Source organism: Lotus japonicus, chromosome 3 (genome assembly GCF_012489685.1).
Source record: "Lotus japonicus ecotype B-129 chromosome 3, LjGifu_v1.2".
Classification (NCBI taxonomy): domain Eukaryota; kingdom Viridiplantae; phylum Streptophyta; class Magnoliopsida; order Fabales; family Fabaceae; genus Lotus; species Lotus japonicus.
In genome coordinates this window covers 31,552,196-31,574,602 of record NC_080043.1, presented here as the reverse complement: position 1 = coordinate 31,574,602, position 22,407 = coordinate 31,552,196, and the positions used below count along the sequence as shown (strand labels likewise).

The 22,407-nt window shown below is 38.7% G+C and overlaps 2 protein-coding genes across 2 annotated transcripts; both read right to left on the bottom strand.

Moving 5' to 3' along the window:
• Positions 1–288: 288 nt before the first annotated feature.
• Positions 289–5,054, bottom strand: LOC130749316 (sulfoquinovosyl transferase SQD2). The gene is made up of 11 exons (XM_057602653.1): positions 4,345–5,054; positions 3,752–3,818; positions 3,506–3,576; positions 2,930–3,047; positions 2,656–2,729; positions 2,282–2,337; positions 2,110–2,193; positions 1,752–1,839; positions 1,591–1,668; positions 1,237–1,293; positions 289–1,001 (listed from the first exon to the last, which is right to left on the bottom strand). Exons 1-11 carry the CDS (start codon positions 4,746–4,748, stop codon positions 512–514), a joined length of 1,587 nt encoding a protein of 528 aa, XP_057458636.1. The 5' UTR covers positions 4,749–5,054; the 3' UTR covers positions 289–511.
• Positions 5,055–17,907: 12,853 nt separating this feature from the next.
• Positions 17,908–20,590, bottom strand: LOC130743956 (uncharacterized). The gene is made up of 5 exons (XM_057596166.1): positions 19,948–20,590; positions 19,449–19,802; positions 18,910–19,371; positions 18,704–18,846; positions 17,908–18,570 (listed from the first exon to the last, which is right to left on the bottom strand). Exons 1-5 carry the CDS (start codon positions 20,588–20,590, stop codon positions 17,908–17,910), a joined length of 2,265 nt encoding a protein of 754 aa, XP_057452149.1.
• Positions 20,591–22,407: the final 1,817 nt, after the last annotated feature.

The window sequence follows — 22,407 nt, the reverse complement described above, 5'->3', positions numbered from 1 at the left end:
AAATATACAAAAGGAAGCAATAATGAGATTTTGTGAAATCTATGTTTTATCAGTGAATGTGTAATTAATTTTCTATCAAGAACAATCTCTTTAAAAAAGTACAATTTTCCTATCCGACAGCTATGGACCCCAAGAAAAGAAAACTAACTACATTAGGACAGAAATTTGTATATTGTCTTGTAATATCTGATTTGTTTCCTGGATCCTCCTAGGGGCCAAGTTTTGATCATCTAGTTTTCTGTTGTGCTTTTGCATATTTGTGTTCTGAAACCTGAATGGGTACTACAATTATTGGTGACCCAATGTGTCATGATTCATGACAGTCTACATTACACATTCATCTTTTAAATTCACTTAATCATAATGGCACAAACTATGGCACAAGCTGCCATAATTTTTGTTCCATTATATACAGCAAATGAATCCATTACACTTAACCAACCACACATTTGTCTCATACACACAAGGCTTTCCTTGAAGCCAAACCAATTGAAAGCTGCATTCACCACTTCTATACGACTTCTGGAGATGGGAAAACGCGTTTCGCTAGCCACTGGAATGGTCTCAACAGTTGAGCCCTTTTCTTGCGCCAGAACCAAATGGCGGCATTGTAATTTTCATTGCGAATCTTCTTCGTGGCGGCCCTCCAATCATACTTTTCCATCTCCAAACGCGCAGCTTCTCCCATGGTTTCTCTTAACTCCTTGTCTTGCAGCAGAGGCACTAACTTGCTCAAGCAGTCTTCAAGATCACCTGGAGTGTAGAGATAGCCGATTTTGCCATCTTGGTCTTCAGGGATGATGTCCGGGATTCCACCGGCGCGCGCTCCAACCACTGGAATTCCAGAAGACATGGCTTCCAAGACAACTAGCCCAAGTGTCTCTGACTCTGAAGGCATGACAAAGACATCTCCACTAGCATATGCCTGAGATAGCTCTTCACCTCCTAGCATTCCTGTGAATACTGCAGGCATGCCTTCAAACAATTTCTCCAGCTCCTCCCTGTGTCAGTTAATAAATTTTAATAAAAGGTGGCAGAAGGTAATCTGTGGATTAGGATCCTCTCATGTCATATAATGATATCATGTGAAACTCAGTCTATCTCTCTTTAAAAATATTCAGAGGATCCCACCTATTTAGTTGCTATTAAAAGAGAGATAGACACAGTTTCAACACAGCACTGTCATGTGAAATTTACACATGAGAGGATCCTGACCGCGGAGTAAGTCATTCTCACCTGTAGGGTCCATCTCCAATAAAAGCAATTCTTGCTTCAGGAAGCCTATCCATGAGACTGCCAAATCCAAATCATGTGTTTCAAATGTCAGGTTACAGACTTTCAAGTTTACATGCTAGATATACTATTATATGCTATGGTATGAAGCATTGAAGTAGTATCTGGAAGTTAGAGGTACTTCAAAATGAATTGCTAGAAACCATATCCCGAAAAAGTTTAACCATCTTTCAGCTATAATACATCAATATTCTCAACAAAGAACTTCTCAACACTCTTGCAGTTTATTTTCAAGATGGACTGTAAATCTTGCACGCAATACGTTCATGTTTTGAAAATTTTCAAGATGTTATCTACCTTTTGAGAAAATCTAAACTCTTCTCAACTCCAATCCGTCCAACATGAACTATCAATGGCTTCTCAGGTTCACCATTGCTGCATGACACAAGATCAAGAATAAGATAAAAAGACCTATGAAACTTGCAGACAATGAAATGACAGAACATCGGTATCCTTACCTCAATCTTGATCTCATTTCAGGAGACTTGAATCGGGGATGGAAACTTTCAGAATCAACCCCCTTGTTCCAAAGACGAATCTTGTTAGCTGGACATCATCAGGAAAAAACAAGTCAGACAAAAAATTGCTAGATTGACAAACAGGTATGTTTGGATACCGTTGACACCAGTGTAAAAGACGTTAGCATTTACTTCGAGACAAAAAGTGAACATAACTCTCTTTATGGATTGAGGAAAAACTACTTTGACTTTAGGTTTAACATGACAAAAAATGTGTTTATCGAAATGCTTATGTTAATCTGCTGTTATCAATTGAGCAAAGGTGAAAGGGCACTTGATAAGAGGAGTTTATGTTTACCCGCTGTAACTTTAGCAGCTTCAAGATCCCTTCCAATGGCAGCTGATGGCACCAGGGTTAGGTCAGCTGCTCTATGCAGAAACTCTATATAAAACAGCAAATTCATGTTATTTTCCCAAAAAAAAAATAGCATTCCAAGTTGGACAAAGACAGCTATATAGAGCATACATACTTATGACCAACCACATGGGTTGAACCAGCCAGCTAAAGGTGTATCTTGGGATGTATCTGAACCAAAAAAAAAAGAGATCAACCTTAAGCAATACTTGATTCAGTGCCCATTAGCGTTTGAGTGAACGCAAACAGGAAAAAACACATCGTAAAGTATCAGCAGAGAAGCAATATTTTGACACGTGATTGACTCAAAGGTGAATCAGTGATGGTTTCAATGGAGAAGCAATATTTTGACACGTTGAGTCAAACGTGAATCAGCGATGATTTCAACAGTAGTCCAAATATATACTTAATCTCAAGAAGCCCAGACATGACAGTTTTGCAAATGTGAAATACATTAAAAATTCTGGAATCTTAGTCAATAGTACTTACACTGGTACATGAGTATGGTAGGACATCACAATAGGAACAGACAGAAGCTTTGCAATGATAAGAGCACCAAAAACCTGAAATTTAGCCAGTGTTAGATATACAATCCAGGAGTTAATAGTATGGTTAGATTAACATTTCTTTCATCAGAATCAATTCTAGCCCCAGAAGCTACTGAAAGAAGGTTCTTCATAAAATTGATTTTGACTTTAAAATAAATTATAGAAAAATTTCTAAAGCATGCACTAAGAAGGAGATACAGGAATTGCAAACCAACCATTATGCCTGGCGATGATGCGTGTATTATGTCAGGCTTAAACTGGGCAACTGCTGAAATTATTCTTGGACTAAGTGCCAAAGAGAGGGGTACATTCTGATACCAGGGTAAAGGGAAGCTGCATTTTTCAATTTTTTTTTTGAAATGAAAATCATTAGTATGAAGCAATGACAGAGGCAGCAACTATAACTTTAAGGAACATATCAGCATCCAACTAGGACTGACTCTAACATCTAATTTGATATGAAGAAGTAAAAATTTATAAAATGATGAAAACCGAATATCATAAGTACCCTTTTGTTTGTGCTATTCTTAACAAAATGTGTTTCAAAACATATTTAAAAAATAATAAGATAATTAAGTAAGTTCTTTTAAGAAAGTTAAAAATCTTAAAAGGAGTTTTAGTACTCTTAAGTCTTAACAGAAGTAACTTATGATTTATGATCTCAAAAGTGTTTTTATTCTGAAGATGAAGTTCCAAGATGGCAAGTGTAAGGTTCACAAACAATTCCTTTAGAAAACAGCCAAGATGAAGAGAAAATGAGCGAACAAATTAAACAGAATACAGCTAGCAACCTGCGGGATCCAATTAATTTGGCTCCATAAAATTCTGCGGGCACTCCTTCATGTGTTGTCACAACCAATACCTATTACAAACACAAACAAAGCACAATGTTAAAGAGTAAACAAATATTTGTGTAATGAAGAACCTCACTGTTCCATCTTGCTTCTGAATTGATGGAGTTGATACCATATAAAAGCACCAAATATGTAGGAAAATAGACATGCATATAAATAGAAACAGAAGTATAAAAATGTTACCTCATCTCCCATTTCTCGAAGGTATTTAATGAAATTCTGAAAACGATTTTTGTATCCTGAGACATATCTGCAAAATAGATACAAACCAAATTGTCATTCTGTTTAAAATGAAGACACAATTTTTTTCCTTCCAGAGCTGAATAATGGCAAGTTTAATCACAGATAGAAAATAAAGAACATGGGATCTTAATTTCTCATCAATGTTTCCAAGAACACCCCACATATTCACTAGTCTAAGTCTGTAAAAAACAGCAGAACATAGCTGAGATACATGATATGAAACAGAAGAAGTAAAAGCTACCTCAATTACATTATAAATCAAGGGCAATAAAAAAAAAGACATGAATAACAAATTCAAAACCATCTGATCTATAAAATAGTATACTTCAAACTTCAAAGCCAAATTATGAGACACATAAAGTCAACGCTGAATCAGAACAAGTGAACAACCAACAAGGCAAGTCAACTGCAATCAAAATTGAAATTCAATGCTGTCCCATGTTTAAGCTTTGAAAAAAAATATAAAATTTGAAAAGAAAAAGGGTTTCAGTCTTCAAAACACTCTACTATATTTCATTGATCTGTGCACTCACGCAAAAGGAGAAGGCTCAACGAAGAGAGCGATTCTGCGAGGCTTGGAACAGTTCTCAAGGTCAAGCAAAACAGACTCTGGAGGATTCTCTTCATCCTCATTCGCATGTAGCAAGCTATCATCATCTATGGTCATTTTGGCAGCAGCTCCAACAACCAAACTTTTTCTGCTTCTCACACTCTCTGACCCTTGAAAAGGGTACAACAGACCTTTTCTGCAAAAAGGGGTGATGGGTTTTGCTCCAAACAGATGAAATCTAGCAGAAATCTGAGGAGGGTGTGAAGGGAAAGAAGCAGATGAAGAAGGGGTTGTTGATGATGATGATGTTGTTGTTGTGGTTGTGGCAGGTGAATGAAAAGGAGGAGAGAGAGAGGGATTTATAGAGAGAGACGTAGAGTTGATCATGATGATTGCAGTGGTGTGTGGAGGTGTATAATATAAAGTTACAGCATTTGAATTGGTAGATTAATAAACAATGTTGTGAGGTTGTGTGTTGCTGTACGAAAAGAAAGGAACAGAGAGAGCGTGAAAACAGAGGAATCTAAATCACATGCTACCAATGGATATTCTGTTTTTGATTGCGGGACATCAAGGAATCAAAAAGGAACTCATTAAGCATATGCTATTGGGTCACTCTCTCTTCCACACAAGCACAATTATTGTCCTTGTTTCACTTGTGGGTTGTGAGAAACTTTTGGACGGATCAAAATCTTCTCTGTTTGTGGTCTTTATCCCAGCTCTACTTAATATCATCATCACGTTTTTGTTTCTCAGGATTAGTTCAAGTAGTAAGAGTAAGGAAGAGAACATAAGGGTTGGGTGGAATGAAGGTTAAAGGGTCCAACGTTAAAATCCTGGAAAGAGACTAATTTATTAACAACTAACATTTAAAAAAAAAGGCTTAATTGCACTTTTGGTCCCCCAACTATGGCCTTCCTGCGAAAATCGTCCCTAAACTTCAAAATTAGCAAAACTCGTCCCTCAACTATACACACAGTTGCACTTTTGGTCTTCCGTTAGCATTCCGTCAGAAATCTAACAGATTGGGACTAGTGACGGAGATAATCCGTCACAATTCACAATCCAGTCACCAAATTTCTTCATCTTCCTCAATATAACCACCACTCATCCTCCCCCTCCTCATTCCTCACTTTCTCCATCTTCATCAACCTCAATCCCTCATCCTCCCCTCCCTTCTCCTTTCATTCCTCTTCACCACTACCTCCCTCAACCATCAACACAAACTCTCCATACTGAAATTGAATTGGAGCGGATTGCTAGAGAGAAAGGGGTTTTGGGTTTTTCTTCAACACTCTTTGCAGATCCCATTTTCTCATCTCCTCATGAAATTAGAAATCCATTTCACAACCCAAAAGAAGGAGTTGCAGACCTCTCCCTCCATATCTTCATCTCATCTTTCTCACTCGCACCTCTCCCTCCACCGAACCCACACCAGCAAACCACAACCCAGAACCACCTCTCCCTCCACCAACCCCACCCCTCCCCAGAAACCCAACCGGAACCCACCCCAAACCCCACCCAGTTTGTGTTGATGGTTGAGGGAGGTAGTGGTGAAGAGGAATGAAAGGAGAAGGGAGGGGAGGATGAGGGATTGAGGTTGATGAAGATGGAGAAAGTGAGGAATGAGGAGGGGGGGATGAGTGGTGGTTATATTGAGGAAGATGAAGAAATTTGGTGACTGGATTGTGAATTGTGACGGATTATCTCCGTCACTAGTCCCAATCTGTTAGTTTTCTGACGGAATGCTAACGGAAGACCAAAAGTGCAACTGTGTGTATAGTTGAGGGACGAGTTTTGCTAATTTTGAAGTTTAGGGACGATTTTCGCAGGAAGGCCATAGTTGGGGGACCAAAAGTGCAATTAAGCCAAAAAAAAAACTAATATCATCGTGCTTGGAAATCATAATCAATTCTATAAAATTAATTCAATTTGGTTAAAATGAATTTTATCAAATTGAAATGATGTTTGCGCGCACCAATAAAACATAATCGATTCTATTAACCACAAAAAATAGATACTTCCGCATTAAATATAATCAATTCTTATATTTTACAACTGAATTTTATAATTATATAAAACCAATTTTTAAAGATATTTAAAAATAATCACATTATTTTAACTCACTTATACAATACTCAATTATGTTATGATCACTTTCAAAAAAATTATGTTATGATCAATTCTACGGTAATGAATTTAATTCTACAAATAGTAATCTAGACACTCTATGATGTCATTCAAAAATTGCATATGTAAGTGATATATTGATGTGATTTTTTAAATGACATAGCATAATTTTATTCCTCTCGGAAAGAAGCTAGAAGAAGACAAAACACATACATGTGATTTCAATCTTTTTGTTTAGATATTGTTTGGTTTAAGAGAGAAAGATAGAAGGAAAAAAAAATTGGTCCAGAAAAAAGATAGAAGATGATAGAGAGAAAGAGGTAAGAATTAAAATAAATTTATACAACTTTTGATATGATAAAAATAGAAAAAAAATAAAATGGAGAGAAAATTATTTTTTGTGTTTGAAAAAATAAATTTATTCAATTTAATATAATTTTGTGGCGGTTGATAATCGATTTTGACAGTGTCAAACCATGAGTAATGTATAAATTGGAAGAAAAAAAAAATGAAAGCACTCTCCAATTTTGAGAGATCCAAAATAGTGATAGGAGGAACCACTCCCCCCTTCCTCTCCATCATCCCTCTCACCAAATTAGAATAAGTGTATATCTCTTCTCTATCTCTTTCATTTATTTCTCTCTTTTTTTTACGTTAAAAAAATAAATTATATCCTTTAAGGGTTGTTTCCGGGATTCTTTTTCTTCCCAACACATTTGTTACTTAACTCTTATCACTTGAGTTATCATTTGGAAATATTTCTCTCTTGTCTAATAAACAAAGCATTAAGAAAACTATGGTGATGGATTTTCTATTTATCAATTATAATATATCAACTACTTTCAAAAAAAAATATCAACTAAAAATCCAAACATAAAATAAATTAAATAGTAAACATCAAGTACCCTTTTTTAATTTAAGAGAACCATTCTTTCAAAAAAATATTAAGAAAACTATGGTCTTTTTCAAATTAAATTTGATACGTGTGAAAGATATTTAGAATGACTTTGATGTTTGAAAATTAAAAATATGAATGACATCTTGTTAGATTGGAATTAAAATCACGTTTTGGCCTATTTCAAGTCCCTTCCATTGTTTATAATATAATATTTTAAAGTTTTTAGGCCTGTTAGGGAAAACAGCTTAATTAAGCGTTTATGGTCATAAATAACTATAAGCACTTATCTATAAGCTATTTTAAAAAATTTATTAAAATAAATTAAAAATAAGTTATATAAAGCTTAAACTCTTTTTCATAAGTTATCTTGAATAGCTTATGAAAATAAGCTAAAAAACCATTAGTTATTTGCATAAGTTCTCCCAAACACTTACACAAGCCCTTATACTATTAGATAAGCTCAAATAAACTCTCTCAAAATGACCTTAATCATTTTAACAGTTAATGATAATAATAAAATCTATTGACTTTTTTTTGAACGAAAAATCTATTGACTTAAATTAATATATTTTGTGTAACAGAAAAATTATAATAGATTTTGTGTTTATGTTGATAGTGATATTTTGTTTTTACATTGGAAAGATAAATTACACCGTTAGCGATTGATTTATGGACTTTTCTCTCCTCAACTCATATGTCACCTAAGCCTGACCACCAGGGTCGTGTAGAAGGTGAGATAAAAAAAACAATTGCCTAAGGCCCCCAAATATATATAGGCCCCCAAAAATATTTAGTACATATGTGTATAAGATACTCCATATTATTGAGATTTGAGAAGGTAATGAAACAATGAAAAATTAGGTAAATTAATTACAACATAGACAATACAATGTGAGAATTTAGAAGTGCAATATGAGAAGTGCAACTTTAATAGTTATTAGTACTATTGTTTTGTATTAGCAAATTTACATTTTCCATAAAAACTAATAAATAAAATATATGTTCTTTATACATTTCCAAGACTCAAAAAATTAAATTGTGTTACTCATAACGGTAAGCTTTTTGATGATTTATATAAATAGTATTGTATAAGTTTACTCTTTACTCACTGTTTCTTCTCTAAAAAAAAGAAAATTTTCATTTTTCCTACGTTATAGTGAATTATCAAAGGAGATATTTGATATTATAAAGTGTTGCAAAATCTCTCATTGATTCATTCATTGTGTTTCATGTTCTATTGATCATAATTTTTCATTTATTTTGCAGTATAAAACTCTGATAAATGATTTCACAACTCAAAAATTGGTAGGTTAATATAAAAAATTAATAATTTATATAATATGTTAGGTCTCTTTAACATTCTTGTCAAAACAAAAACATATTCGCCTTAGGCCTCAAAATCTTTGTACACGGCCCTGCTGACCACTTTGAGCTATCATTCGAGGGCATAGTGATATAATTTGTTTCAATACATTATAATAAATATTTTGTGTTCCGATAAAGGAAAAAAATACATTATAAATATCTCCTATTTTTTAATTCTAATCCTAAAATTATTGGGTTAAGCGTTATATTGGTCCCTGTCTTTGTGTCGCCGTCTGATCTAGGTCCCTCGCCGGAAAATTTATTGTAAATGGTCCTCATCTTTGAAATATTTTTGGAGCAGATCCTCACCGGAGCTCGGAGCTCCGGCGAGTGCTGATTTGGAACGCTAACTAGGAGAAGTGAGGTTACATGGATTAAAAAAAAATAAAAAATAAAACAAAAATTACATATCAGATTAATTAACCAATTAATTAAAATTAACCAAAATTAATTAACTAACCCTAATCTAATTAACTAACCCTAATCTAATTAACAAATCCTAATCTAATTAACAAATCCTAATTACCCCAAATCACATGCCCTAAAATTCTCAATCAATAACCCAGAAACACAACCCCAGATCTTCTTCCTCCTTCATCCCCCAACTCAGCCTCTCCTTCGTCTTCTTCAGACTCAGAAATACAAGCCTCCTTCATTCTTCTTCAATGTCTCCATGTCCCAAAAGTGAAGTTAAGATCGAGAGAGAGGAAGAAAGATTAACCCGCGAGAGAGTAGAGGCAGAGTGCTGCGACTGCTAGCAGTGACGGCACGACGATGCGCCGATGGATCCGGGCTTCGCAAGAGGGAGCAGGGCTGGAACTGGCAAGGAAAGGTAGCGGTGGTGCTGGTCTCGGGAAAGGAGGAGGAGCATGGCAGTGCCTCGCCACATATCAGAAGGAGCGTGGCGGTGGCGCGCTGGAACCAGAGAAGCGTGGTGGTGGCGATTAGGAAGGAGAAAAGGTGGTGGTGCGGTCAGGAAGGGCAAGAAGGTGGAGGAGGCGGCGCAACCATGGGGTGGGGTTTCTGTTGAGGGTGGGGGTGGGTTTGTTTGCTCCGGTGGGTTTGGGGTTGGTTTTCTGTTGAGGGTGGGGATAGATGGGTTTGATTCTGGGTTAATGGGTTTTCAAATCAATCTGGATTATGGTCATGCTCTGCTCTTCCTTCTTCCTCTCCTGCAAGTTCTGGTTCTGGGGTTTCTGTTGGGGGTGGGGGTGCGGGTGAAGGTGAGGTTGCAGGTGGGTGGGTGTTGGGGTTGAGGAGTGCGGGTTGCAGCGGGTTGGTGTTTGTGGATGAGGGTGAGGTTGAAGGTGGTGGGTGTTAGGGTTGCAGGTGGAGGGTAGAAGATGATGATGATAATGCTTAGGAAGCTACCGATTCCATGTTCCTGCCCTGTTTCTGAACTATTCTTGTTGTTGGCCTGATGATGGTAGAAGATGATGATGATCCTTCATTTTTTTGTTGTTGTTTGGCCTGATGCACCTTGCTTCTGCCTTGTTTCTGTATTGGTTTTGCAGCGAATTAATGGAAGATTATGACTTTTTTTTAGGAGTTGAAGAGTTGTGCTGGAGAGAGAGAGAGGAAGCATGAAGATTTTTTATTAATTGATTCAGATGAGAGATGAACATGGGTTTGGTTTTTTTGAAGATGATTTGGGGTTAATTTGGGGAAGTTGATTTTGTTAATTAATTTTTGGGTTAGATTTGTTAATTAGTTTTATTTTTTAAATTAATTTAAATTTCTGATGTGTATTTTATTTTATTTTATTTTATTATTATTATTTTTAATTCCACATCACCTCGTTAAACACAGTCAACGTGCCATTTAAGCACTCGTCGGAGCTCCGCCCTCCGGCGAGGATCCGCTCCAAAAAAATTTCAAAGACGAGGACCAAATGCAATAAATTTTCCGGTGAGGGACCTAGATCAGACGGCGACATAAAGACAGGGACCAATATGACGCTTAACCCAAAATTATTTGAGCAATTTATTCATAGCTGACTACTACGAAAAGGAAAGAAAGGCGAGCAATCAATATACGTCTTGTGATGGGATTAGAAAATTAGTGAATGGAATGTCCTTATTAGGCTTAAGGTAAGGGCTCCGGCCGGTGACTATTGATACATGGTGCGGGAAGAATTGATAGGAAGCTATTGGTTTTTTTTTAAGGGTAAATAGTTAAGTTGGTCCATGAAAGTATCAAACGCTTTCAAATTGGTTTTTAAACTTTAAAAATCCATCATGTGGTCCTTGAATGTGGCAAACGTCTTGAAATTAGTCCCTGACATTAAAAAATGAAACGAACATTAACGGAAATAGTGACTTAGTAACGTTTCCAATTGTCCCGAGAGAGAGAAGAAACGATGTTGAGCATGAAAATGAAGGTCCATTAGAGGTTTTGGTGAAGCTTTTCAATGCATCGACGCAGTGGGTGAGGAGGGGTCGTTTGAGCTACCGATTAGAAGAAGAACGAAGGAGGTCTTCAGGCCTGTTGTCAGTAAAGTGTTTCGATAAGTACTTTCCTTGTAATATTGCAATCTGAAGTTGAAATCCCTAAAATAGTTGTATGAAAATCCTAAATTTGAAATTCCTAAACACGCATTTTTTGTTCTCTTGGTTTGGGGGTTTGGATGTTTTATGTGTTAACCTAGAGCTGGGTATGTGGTCTAGCCCGCCCCGCATAGGCCCGCACGTTAACGGGCTTGCCCGTGTAGACCCGCAAATAAATGAGCATGTATTTAAGTTAGCCCGCGTCCGCCCCGCTTAAACCGCGGAAAAACGAACTGGCTCGCGGGCCACTATTAGATTTTAAAATAAAACAAGCAAAAAAGACCTTCTCCAAATTCCATATTACATAATCAAACTCTAAAATGTTCCACAAATCCAAAGCAAGAATATTTTTAGATAGATTATCTATCTAGGTGGACATGAAATAGTTCACAGCAAAAATAAAATATCCTTAAGAAAATCATAGAAGTCTTGCAAATCCAAATGAAAATCAAAAACCATTATCAAATACAAATCATGTATCAAATGTCATAAAGACATTTGACTCTCGGTTGGATGTAGTTGGCTCCACACTTGGATTAAGCTCCCCATGATGGCGGTGGGAGACTTGAGAGAGACAGAAACCAGAAAAGAAAGAGAATAAGAGAAGAGAAGTAGGGTACGTAAGGTAACTTATTTAGTAAGTGATGAGTGTCTCACTTCACTTGGGTCTATCAAGATCAAGTAAAGTAGTTCATGGACTATGAAGATAATTTTTTTATGTAATTATATGGCCCGCGGACCATCCCTCAAAACCGCGAGTTCAACCCATTTAAACCGCGGGCTAAACGAGTCAGCTCAAATAGCCCGCATTTAAGCAAACCACCATACACCGGGCTGGTCATGCGAATCGAGAGTTACACGGGTTGGCCCGCGGACTTTGGCCCACTTACCCAGCTCTATGTTAACCTTTTCAAATGATTGTAAATTATTTATTTTTAGATGAATGATGACAGTATTTTTCTGAGTATGTGTATCATGGAGGAATGATAGAGGTAAGTAAGTATGACAGTGTGTCATACGCTAGGGTCAAATGTCTGTGTTGGAGGATATTAACTGTGACACACTAAACATATTTGATATTGATTGTGGAGGCTTTCGGAAAAACCCAATTTTGTGAAAAGCTTAAGAAGATATGGTGGCAACCCACAAGCTTTAGTGGAGATTGAGTTAAGGGAGCTTTGCAAGGATTCTGATATATTAGATATATGCATAGCATCTAAGTCCAACAATGGGGAGATTGAGATATACTTTGAACACCCTCTTGCAGAACCCTTATTTGTTATTCAACCCGCACCTGTGAATGAAGTCAATCTCTAAATTATACAAGTAGATGAAGTGGTCCGGGGGTGTGGTGCTGCATAACTGTAATGAAGCCACATTTGGTGGATTCAATAATGATGAACCAAATAACGGGAAGGGGAAGGAGACTGCTTCTGCGAATGGGAAGGAGAAGGCTTCATGGAAGGGGAAAGAGAAGGCATCTCGAAATGAGAATGAAGGTGGTTGTGAGCGGAAAAGGAAGCAACTCAGCTTGGTTGACATCAATGGGATTGAGTGAGACGATGACACCTTGTAACGATTGAGAAGGCTTTCGCGAAAGGGAAGAATAAGACATTTGGAAATGGGAAGGAAGGAGGCAGTGATAGGAAGTGAAGCAGTCCAGCTTGGTTGACAGCAGTGAGACTGACTCATATGATGACAGCTCGTATGAACCAGAGGGGATTGAAGAACATGATTGGTCTATGGATGATGACAACATCGGCTATCATAGTGAGGACCTTCATAGTCCTATAAGTTTAGGTGATGAGGGCACTTCTAAGATCAAAACAACTTTCCCCCAACATGATGAATATCCACGGTTTGACCAGGTCAATCTAGAACTTGGTATGGAGTTTGCAGACTTGGAATCTTTAAAGAATTTTTTTTAAAGATGACATAGTTAATTGAGGTTGGTAGACAGATAAGGTGGTTGAAAAATGATAAAGAAAGAGCCAAAGGTGCTTGCAAGGCAAATAACTGTGAGTGGAAGATTTATTGTGCATGGTTCAAAGCAAGAAAGAGCTTTCAAATTAAGACCTTTGATGATGAACACATCTACAACAGGACATTCAGAAACAAACAAGCAACCACCAAATGGACTGCTAAGAAGCTTGAAGAAAAAAACTCAGGGCTCAACTAAATATGACTCATACTAAGGTTTTTGACTACATGAGGACGAAGTTTGGAGTGTATTTGAATGAGACCAAGATATTTAGGTCATTCAAAAATGCAAGGAAAGATGATGGAAGGCAGGGAGGTAGAGAAGTATGCCAAGCTCTGGGATTATATATGCCCATGAAACTCTTTCGAGCAATCCTGGATCTACTACGAAGATGGACAATTAGGTTAATTGTCATCCTTACCTATTTGGTTATGTCATTGTAACTAGACTACAAATAATGAATACATGTAAAGTTGTCCAAGATAAACTGACCCAAACCGGACCCACCAAAATTGAGCCCATTTCTGAAAAACCGGGCCAGTCGGTCCGAAAAATAGGTTTTACGGTTGAAAAATCAATTTCGGGTGGTTTGGACCTGTGGATTTTGATTTGATGAGCTCCGATTGAACGAACCATTTTTTATTAAAAAAACAAAAGAAGCCCATGTCCATATCTGCATTCAAACCTAGCCTTATATTGTCATGGGTGTTTTGTCTTTGGGTTTTGGCAGGGCTCGGTGGTCTTCTTTTTGTTAATGTCGAGCTCGTTTGATCTGTAATCTTAAACCTTTTGCCAATATAATTTTAGCTTTCTAAAAAAAATATTGTTATTCTCGAGGATTTCTTTTAGTATAATTTAACTTGTATGCCTATAAATTTGATAATCTCTTTACAATAAATTTGATAGCAAACATAAAAATATCAATATGAAACAAGCTTTTGAGTAGATTATCAGGTCAGACTAAATTTTCAAGCTAGCTAGGTCAAACCTGGAAAATAAGCATATGATAGCTAGGTAATATACCAGACTTATGCCTTAAAATTTTTTAATATATTAAATTGATTTAAGCAAAGTCTCATTTAGCTCATTCTATTATTGTCCCTACAATTGTTAATTGAAAATTCAATGAGTAAGATTTGAACATCAAACTGATTATACATGAGCTGGGATCACTTACTCTTTCTGTTACCGGAATGCATTTTATCCCAATTAAAGTCTTTTAAAGCCATAAGCAAATGAACATTTCATTTTTGTACATTTGGACAATAACAGCTACCGAAAAAATTTGGAAAAAAAAATGAATAATGCGAAAAAAAATTAATTACAAAAAAGGGGTGAAAAAAATGATATTTACAGGAATGGTGTGTTTCAGGCCAGCTTGGAGCTTGCGTGGCAAAAGGGTAGGATACGTTACACCGCACGCGTATCCCAAGCACACAGCATTCGCCCCACCTCAACCGAATCCAATGCACCATCAATCCGTCAGAGATTCCCTTCATTCCCAAGGAGAATCTCTGAATCATGTCATGCGCATTTGACTCGATGCGTTTGGAAGCAAGCGAAGTCAAGGCACATACTCGATGCGTTTGGGACCAAGCGAAGTCAAGGCACATCTATCACGGCTGCCAGGTGACAGAGAGACAGGCATACGCGTGGACCTAGTCATATGCATGATACGCTTTGACTAAAGCGCATGATCAACCATTTCTGGCGGTTTAAACCCCTATAAAAGGACCGCCAGAAGTAAATTCGCCCCAACACCTTCATTCCACTCTCCTTCTTCTCCAAACCTACCTAATTTCACTTCAATTCTTCTCCAAACCTTCATAAATTCACTTCACTTATTCTCCATTCCCATTCCTTCTTAGTTTCTTCCATAGTTGCAAAGTTGTTAATCCCATTACAAGCTTCTGTAAAATTTCAATGGCAGAGGAATTGGCGATCAATCCTGGGCCCACAAACACTAGTTTGTTGTATCTTACTGGTGAAGGAGCACACATTTCAGATAAAGTCTGGAATGGACAAACAAATAAAATTCTCAAAGTTCGACGATCACGTGATTCACGAGTTGTGCGTGAGAGACTCATACGTAGCGTTCCCAATGCAATCAGAGGTCACCTTGAAGCTGCGGGTTTTTACCACTGTGCGCTAGTCTCAGATGTTTATCCAGACCCTCCCTTGATTTCAGCGTTCATTGAAAGGTGGTGTCCCGAGACGCACACTTTTCACCTCCCGTTTGGAGAATGCACCATAACTCTTCAAGATATTGCAGTTCAGTTGGGCTTGAAGATTGATGGTGACGTTGTCACAGGTCCCACCTCTTGTAATTGGCCTGTCATCGTTGAAGAATGTTTAGGAAAGAGACCCCCAGCAGAAGCTATTAGAGGAGGTGCGTTGAAAATGAAGTGGATAAATGAGAATTTTAACAATGTGCAAGACTTCATTGACAATCCTCAGGATTTGGCATATTTTGCACGGGCATACATCATGCGCATGCTTTGAGGTTTTCTCTTACCTGACCATAGCGGGTCGCATGTTCCTCTGAGATATCTTCCTCTTTTGAGAAATTTTCAGGAAGCTGAAAAATATAGTTGGGGTTCTGCGGTCCTTGCTCATCTATATAAGGAAATGTGTAATGCAAGCAAAATCTCACATGTGGAGATCGGTGGTTGTGTACAACTCATCCAGTTCTGGGTCTGGACGAGATTTCCTGATGTTGGCCCCCTCAAAGAACTCAACGTTATCAAAGAAGGTTGCCCTCTTGGAGCCAGGTATGCAACCAATTGTTACTTCAAATTTGAATAGTTGATCATCCTAACTTATACCAACCGAACTTATTTTTATTATATAGCTGGAAAGAAGATGCTGACTGGATAAAGTATCAGTTGCCGTACTGGAGGCATTACCTTGACACACTTAAAACTGAACAAGTGAGTACCTGTCATTAAAGATATATGACTGCGATATTATATTTGTCCAAGTCTAAACTCTTCCTTCTTGTGGATGTAGTTTGTGTGGATGCCTTATCCACATAGTCTCTTGCAGCAACTATCTCCAATATGTCGGGACAACATGCATTTATGGAGATGTATTGCACCCATGATATCATTTTTTATTGTTGAATGGCATCAGCCTGATCGGGTGATGCAATAATTTGGATTTCAGCAACATGTACCTAACAAACCTCTCCAAGACGATAAGGTGCATGACATGTCACTGTCGGGAAAACATGATTGGGATTGGGTTGATAAGTTGACACCTTTTATTGTAGCTTGGGAAAACAAACAACACCAATTGGCTGAAGGCCCTAGTTTAATAAGGCTTGCACAAGGCAGTGATCAATACATGAGGTGGTATTCACAACACTCTCGTCGCTGGCTAACACGTAAAGGAGCAGCATTAACATTGGGTCAATTGGTAATGTCTTGCTTACCTATTGAATTTATGTTAATCTATACATTTTTTTAATATAATTTATGCTTAATGCTTACCCTACCTTACATTTTATTTTGTTCTAATTGTAGGCTGCGAATATCCATCACATCTGGTATGGGCTGCCGCTGATCGGACAAGGGAGGTACACAATTGATAACCTTCAGAAGCGGGCCATGCATTGCCTTGCGTTATGCGAGGAGATGGGGCGGATCACTATTCCCCCGCTAGAAGCTCCGCCAATGGAGCCTGTTCAGATCCCTGAGGTAGCACAAAATTTTCACCCAAAGCTCGGAAGGCAAGAAGGAAGAGATTTCTCCCGGCGGGAAAAACATAAAGAAAAAGCTAAACCAGTTATAATTGATGTACCCCAACAGCTGCCTTCCGGGCAATTTTGGTTGGCTCCCACCCATACTGGTGATTCCTACACATCGTACCACTATAGTGGTGATGGGTCTTCGTATCAGGGACATGGTAATGCTTCAGGATTTCAGCAACATGAGGCATCATTCGCATTTCAGCAACCTTACCAACAAGAGCAACATTATAGTGGTAGTGGGTCCCATGAGTTTGAACAGTATTTTCAACCTGCGCCAGTTCCAGAGTCACAGCCTTACCACGGTTCAGCGCCGCTGGTGCAACAAGATGGATCCCAGCTTGACACGTGGTTCACCCCAGATGGGCAGTCGATACCCTCATCTTGGGGAACCCCACCTAGCCCCCAGCGTGGATGGGGGGCCTTACATGATTTGCTAGGTGCTTCACCGGAGATGCAGCATGCCCATCCACCAGATTCTGAGATTTGTGCTACACAGGCAGCCTTTGACTTCGATTTGAACCAGGCATCCCTCACAGGCTACCATATGTCGGGTTATGATCCTTCCATGAACCCAGACTAAAGTTGATGTGTTTTTTTTTTTGTATTTCCAATTAAGCTTTCTGGTTTTTTTTCTAATAAAATGTTTGTTGTTTGAAGGTTGTATGGCATCATCGTTTAGTTATGTGGTTTGCAATTAAAAAAATGTGTTCCCCCTTTAAATCAAGAATTCATAATGATGTTTCATTCTTATACAACTTTATTATACATCATGGGTTGTACAGTCAAAGATAATACATCAACTACAACAGGGTAAAAGAGTTCATCTCTGGAGTGCATTATTTCGCCGGCTCGGTTGAGGCTCTGTCAGGTCCATCTCATTTCTGATGCGAGTTGACTCTAACACGCACCATGGTGGGGTATGGAACAAGTCGAGGGCCATCACCTGCTGGAGGAATGTTCAAGTCATTTCCAAGGGCCCACCACTCAGCTTTATACGCATCCCTTACAGTCTCCAACTTATACACAGGGTCAACAAAATCATAATAGTTAATGGACTGTCGAGCGCATGCCGCGATCACGTGATCACATGGATACTTGAAGGCTTGGAAACGTCCACACTCGCATGTTCGCTCGTCTAGCCGAACACTCCACCTATAACCATTACGATGCGTACGCTGGTTGAATCCTTCCTCGACCTCAAACCTTGTTCGCTCCACGTTATACGTGCGCACCATATGAACACTTGCCTTTTCATGATTTTTGGCTAATGCGACCATGACCTTGTGGCAGTATACCTGGCGTGCCTGCAATTGATCTCTGGCAGCAATGCCTCTTTGAACAAAGTAATCTACAAGACGGGCATATGTGCATTTGACAAGTGCAGTGATCGGCATGTTCCTAGCGCCCTTGAACACTTTATTAACAGACTCTTGAAGGTTGGTTGTCATGTGGCCGAATCTACCACCATCGATGTCACAGACGAGGCTCCATTTCTCCCTACTGATTCCATCAATCCATGTCTGGATAGCAGGGCTAGTCTGTCGAAACTTGGCCAACCTCCGTTCAAAAAGGTACAAACATGGCTCTTAACCTGCACAAGTGACAAATGTTAGTCTTTTTGTTTATAAAAAAAACTCATATAATTGAGTTCAAACAAATACCCATCATAACCAGCTCTTGTTTAAGCTTTGCATTCTTAAACCTATGGTTGAAGTTGCTAGCAATGTGGCGGATGCAATACACATGATGCGCATTTGGAGGCTGCCACCCATTTCTCGCATCCCTTACCGCGGCCTTGATGCCTGCATGTCTGTCTGATATCAAACATATACCTTACTTCTGAGTAACATGTTGCCTTATCAAACGCAAAAACCAACCCCATGAACTCGTACTTTCACTCTCCACTATTGCAAAAGCTATCGGTAAAATGTTAGAGTTTCCGTCCTGAGTGGTGGAAATCAACAACGTTCCTTTATACTTTCCATGCATAAAAGTGCCATCTATCTGGATCATCGGCTTACAATAGTTGAAAGCTTCGCAACACTGTTTGAAAGTCCAGAACACTCGACGGAATTTGCGAACACTACCATCAACAAAACCATCCGCACCGATATAAGCATCTGTGTAAATATAGTAGTAGGATCCTGGGGAAAATGAACTCATATAACCAAGCCATCTTGGGAGCTCTGCGTAAGATTCTTCCCAATTGCCAAACACCTTCGCAAGTGCCCTTTGCTTCGCTAACCATGCTTTCATGTATGACACTTGGTAGTTAAGTTCCCCGCTGATTCTCTCCTGTATGGCTGCAATGGGGACAGATGGCCGACCACCTACCATGCCTGTAACATATTAACGATATTATAAGTTAATATTCCTTTTAAGAGAAAGGAAATTATATAGATGACAACAACCATACCCAATATGTAAGAGCATATGACATTGGAAGTCATCTTGGTGTGGTCCTGCGATCTCATCGGATTGACGCACGTATGAGGGCCGACCCACCTAGATATAACCCACTTATCGATATTTTTGTTCATGCGTGCTCTCATCCTCCAAAGGTATCCATCCAAATGATTGGGACAATTGGCAGTAAAATAAGTTGGTTTGGATTCGAGTATCTTATAGGTTTGATGACGTTTGAAACAATAATACTTAAGGCTCATCTTGGCATCTTCCTTGCTCTCAAAACGCAAACCAACATACAAATCATCACCTAACTCCCATGATCCACCCACATCGCTACCAGGAAAAAAATTTGTCTCCTCATCTGGGTGATCCCAATTGATATATGAGTAGTGTGGAGCAGAATTCCAAAATGGTGTGGTGTTTGGGATAGTTGGACATAAAACAAAAATTAGTACATGCATAATTAAATTATTCAGTAATTTATAGGATAAGTTGGTTGAATATACCGTGGACTTGAGAATTAACAGGGAGATCAGGTGTTGTATGTTGTCCACCCTCTTGGTCTGAGTCCGATGAGTCTCCATCGGAATCTTGAAGCCTCCTTTCATCTTCGCTTCCCTCTGGTTCTGAATATATGATGTCAGGATTGTCAATAAGGTGATGGTGGAGATCATCATGATCATCATCCAAATTAACTGTAGGAACATTCTCTGGTTCAGCTTCATGGATCTCCACTTGTGTGACGCCCTCGTCTGTCAACGTCGGATGAGTGGTTGTAGGATTCGTTGAAACAGGTACTGATGAACTTCCTGTCTCATCAATTTGAACATAAAGCTCCAACATGGTTACCACTGACTGGTGGCCACACTGCTGAGTAAATATATCCATCATGATCCCCACATCATCAGTATCCACTATCACGAGACCTGTATACTGAACTGGGTCAGATGAGGACAAATACCTAAAGCCCACGGAGGAAATAACTTGGTTACTTCCAAGCTTCAACTTCTCATGAATTAACTTTTTCAAGTTGTTGAATGTGATGTTGCGTTTCAAACGCATCATCTTCTTCAAACCTTCAAATGTCATACCTTCACTGCCCTCATAATATCTACCATTGTAATACACACAAGCAATTACTTGGTTCATCTTTTGGAATTCAAAATGAGCTCAACAATTTTTTTTTTTTCGATTGTAACTTTGTTTTTTTAAGTGTGAGCATAATGACTTCGCAGTGTGAGCAATATAGTGTTTTTTTATTACTTTTTTAATCATTCGCCTCATATGACTCGCAAGATACAATTTCTGTTCCCCCGTGCAGGTCATGTCACTTCTGTTCCCCACTCAAAGCATGCGCTTTAGGTCAAGAGGGAACAAAGCATACGCTTAAGACCCCGCGGATTCCTTACAACAGCCAACGCCTCGTATCACGCGTATCCAGTGACACGACTGCTTCCTGTCTCCGGTCAGCCATCATGTTTCACCTGACATGAATGCGCTTGCTTTGGGGCTGTGGAAATTTTTGCCTGAGTACATAATTCTAATTAATAATTATTACTGCTTGTCCTTAATTCACTGGGATTGTGGAAATTTTTGCCAGCAGACCAACTGGTTGCACCAGTTGCCATACTCCAATAGCATTATAAGCCACAAAATAACCTTTGCTGTCACCCTTCTTTTGTATTGGTAGCATAGGCCATATGGTGGGGCCTCTAACTTCCTCATCTTTGTCTTGTATGTTAGTTTTGTTTCTTTCTTTAATTCATATCATTGTCAAGAGGCCCTGTCTCTATTTTTAACTATATATTCAAATTGCACACTTGATTCATGAATTTCCAGTTATATATTTTATTTATAACTTATAAGGCACATGCATGTGCATGCTAATGGGAGCAATGTTATGTAGGTTATTCCCACTTCTTTAATGGGGGCAACATATATAAGTATGAAGTAGGTATAGATTATGTGAAAATTAGGCATCAATTTGACATACCATATCTCATCTTTTTATTTACGATAATGATTTTTCTTACATAAAATAAAAGGATGACCACCAAAACACATACATACGCATTGTGACAGCTTTTAACCGCATATAATATGTAAAGAAAGGACATTTTTCTGGCGGTTTAGGAAATCCACAAAATTGTATATTTTTGTTAGAATTTTAAAATCTATGCTAAACATTTTTTTTTAAGTTTCCTAGCGGTTTAAACGTTGCCAAGACTGTCATAAAATTGTGTCTTTATTTTGCCCCTAAAGTACACTTATGACTGGTTTGGTACGTCGTATTAGGCATTATAATATAAGCTTATACAATACATTATGGACTTATCTATTATTTGGTGCTCACATTATATTGTATAAACTTATACATCAACCATCTCTTATACATTAAAATGATGGATTATTTAATCCACCCTATAGATGATGTATAAGACATGATAAGAATGTGATGTTTAAACTACTTGAATATATTTAATCAATAACCACCACCACCACTGTTGCCACCATTACCATGCTCCACCACTACCGCCAGCACTATCGCCGCCGCCACCACTACCACGCTCCACCACTACTATCATCGTTGATATTGTCATCGTTATTGCCACTACTACCACCATTGCCGCCACCACCCTCCACCTCCACCGCCGCCACCACTACCCCCACTACCACTGCCGCCACCACCTCCAGCACTACTGCCACTACCGTCACCGCTGCCGCCATCATCACCATCGCAGCTGCCACCATCATGGTCGCCACCACCACCACGCTCCACCACTTCCACCGTCATTGATACTGTCATCGCTATCGCCACAACCACCGTCGTCGCCACCATCACCACCTTCCACCACCACCACCACCACCCTCGTTGCTACCACTACTACCAGTACCACCACCTCCGCGACCACTATCACCACTACCATCACCACCCTCCACCGCCATCACCACCACTACTACCTATA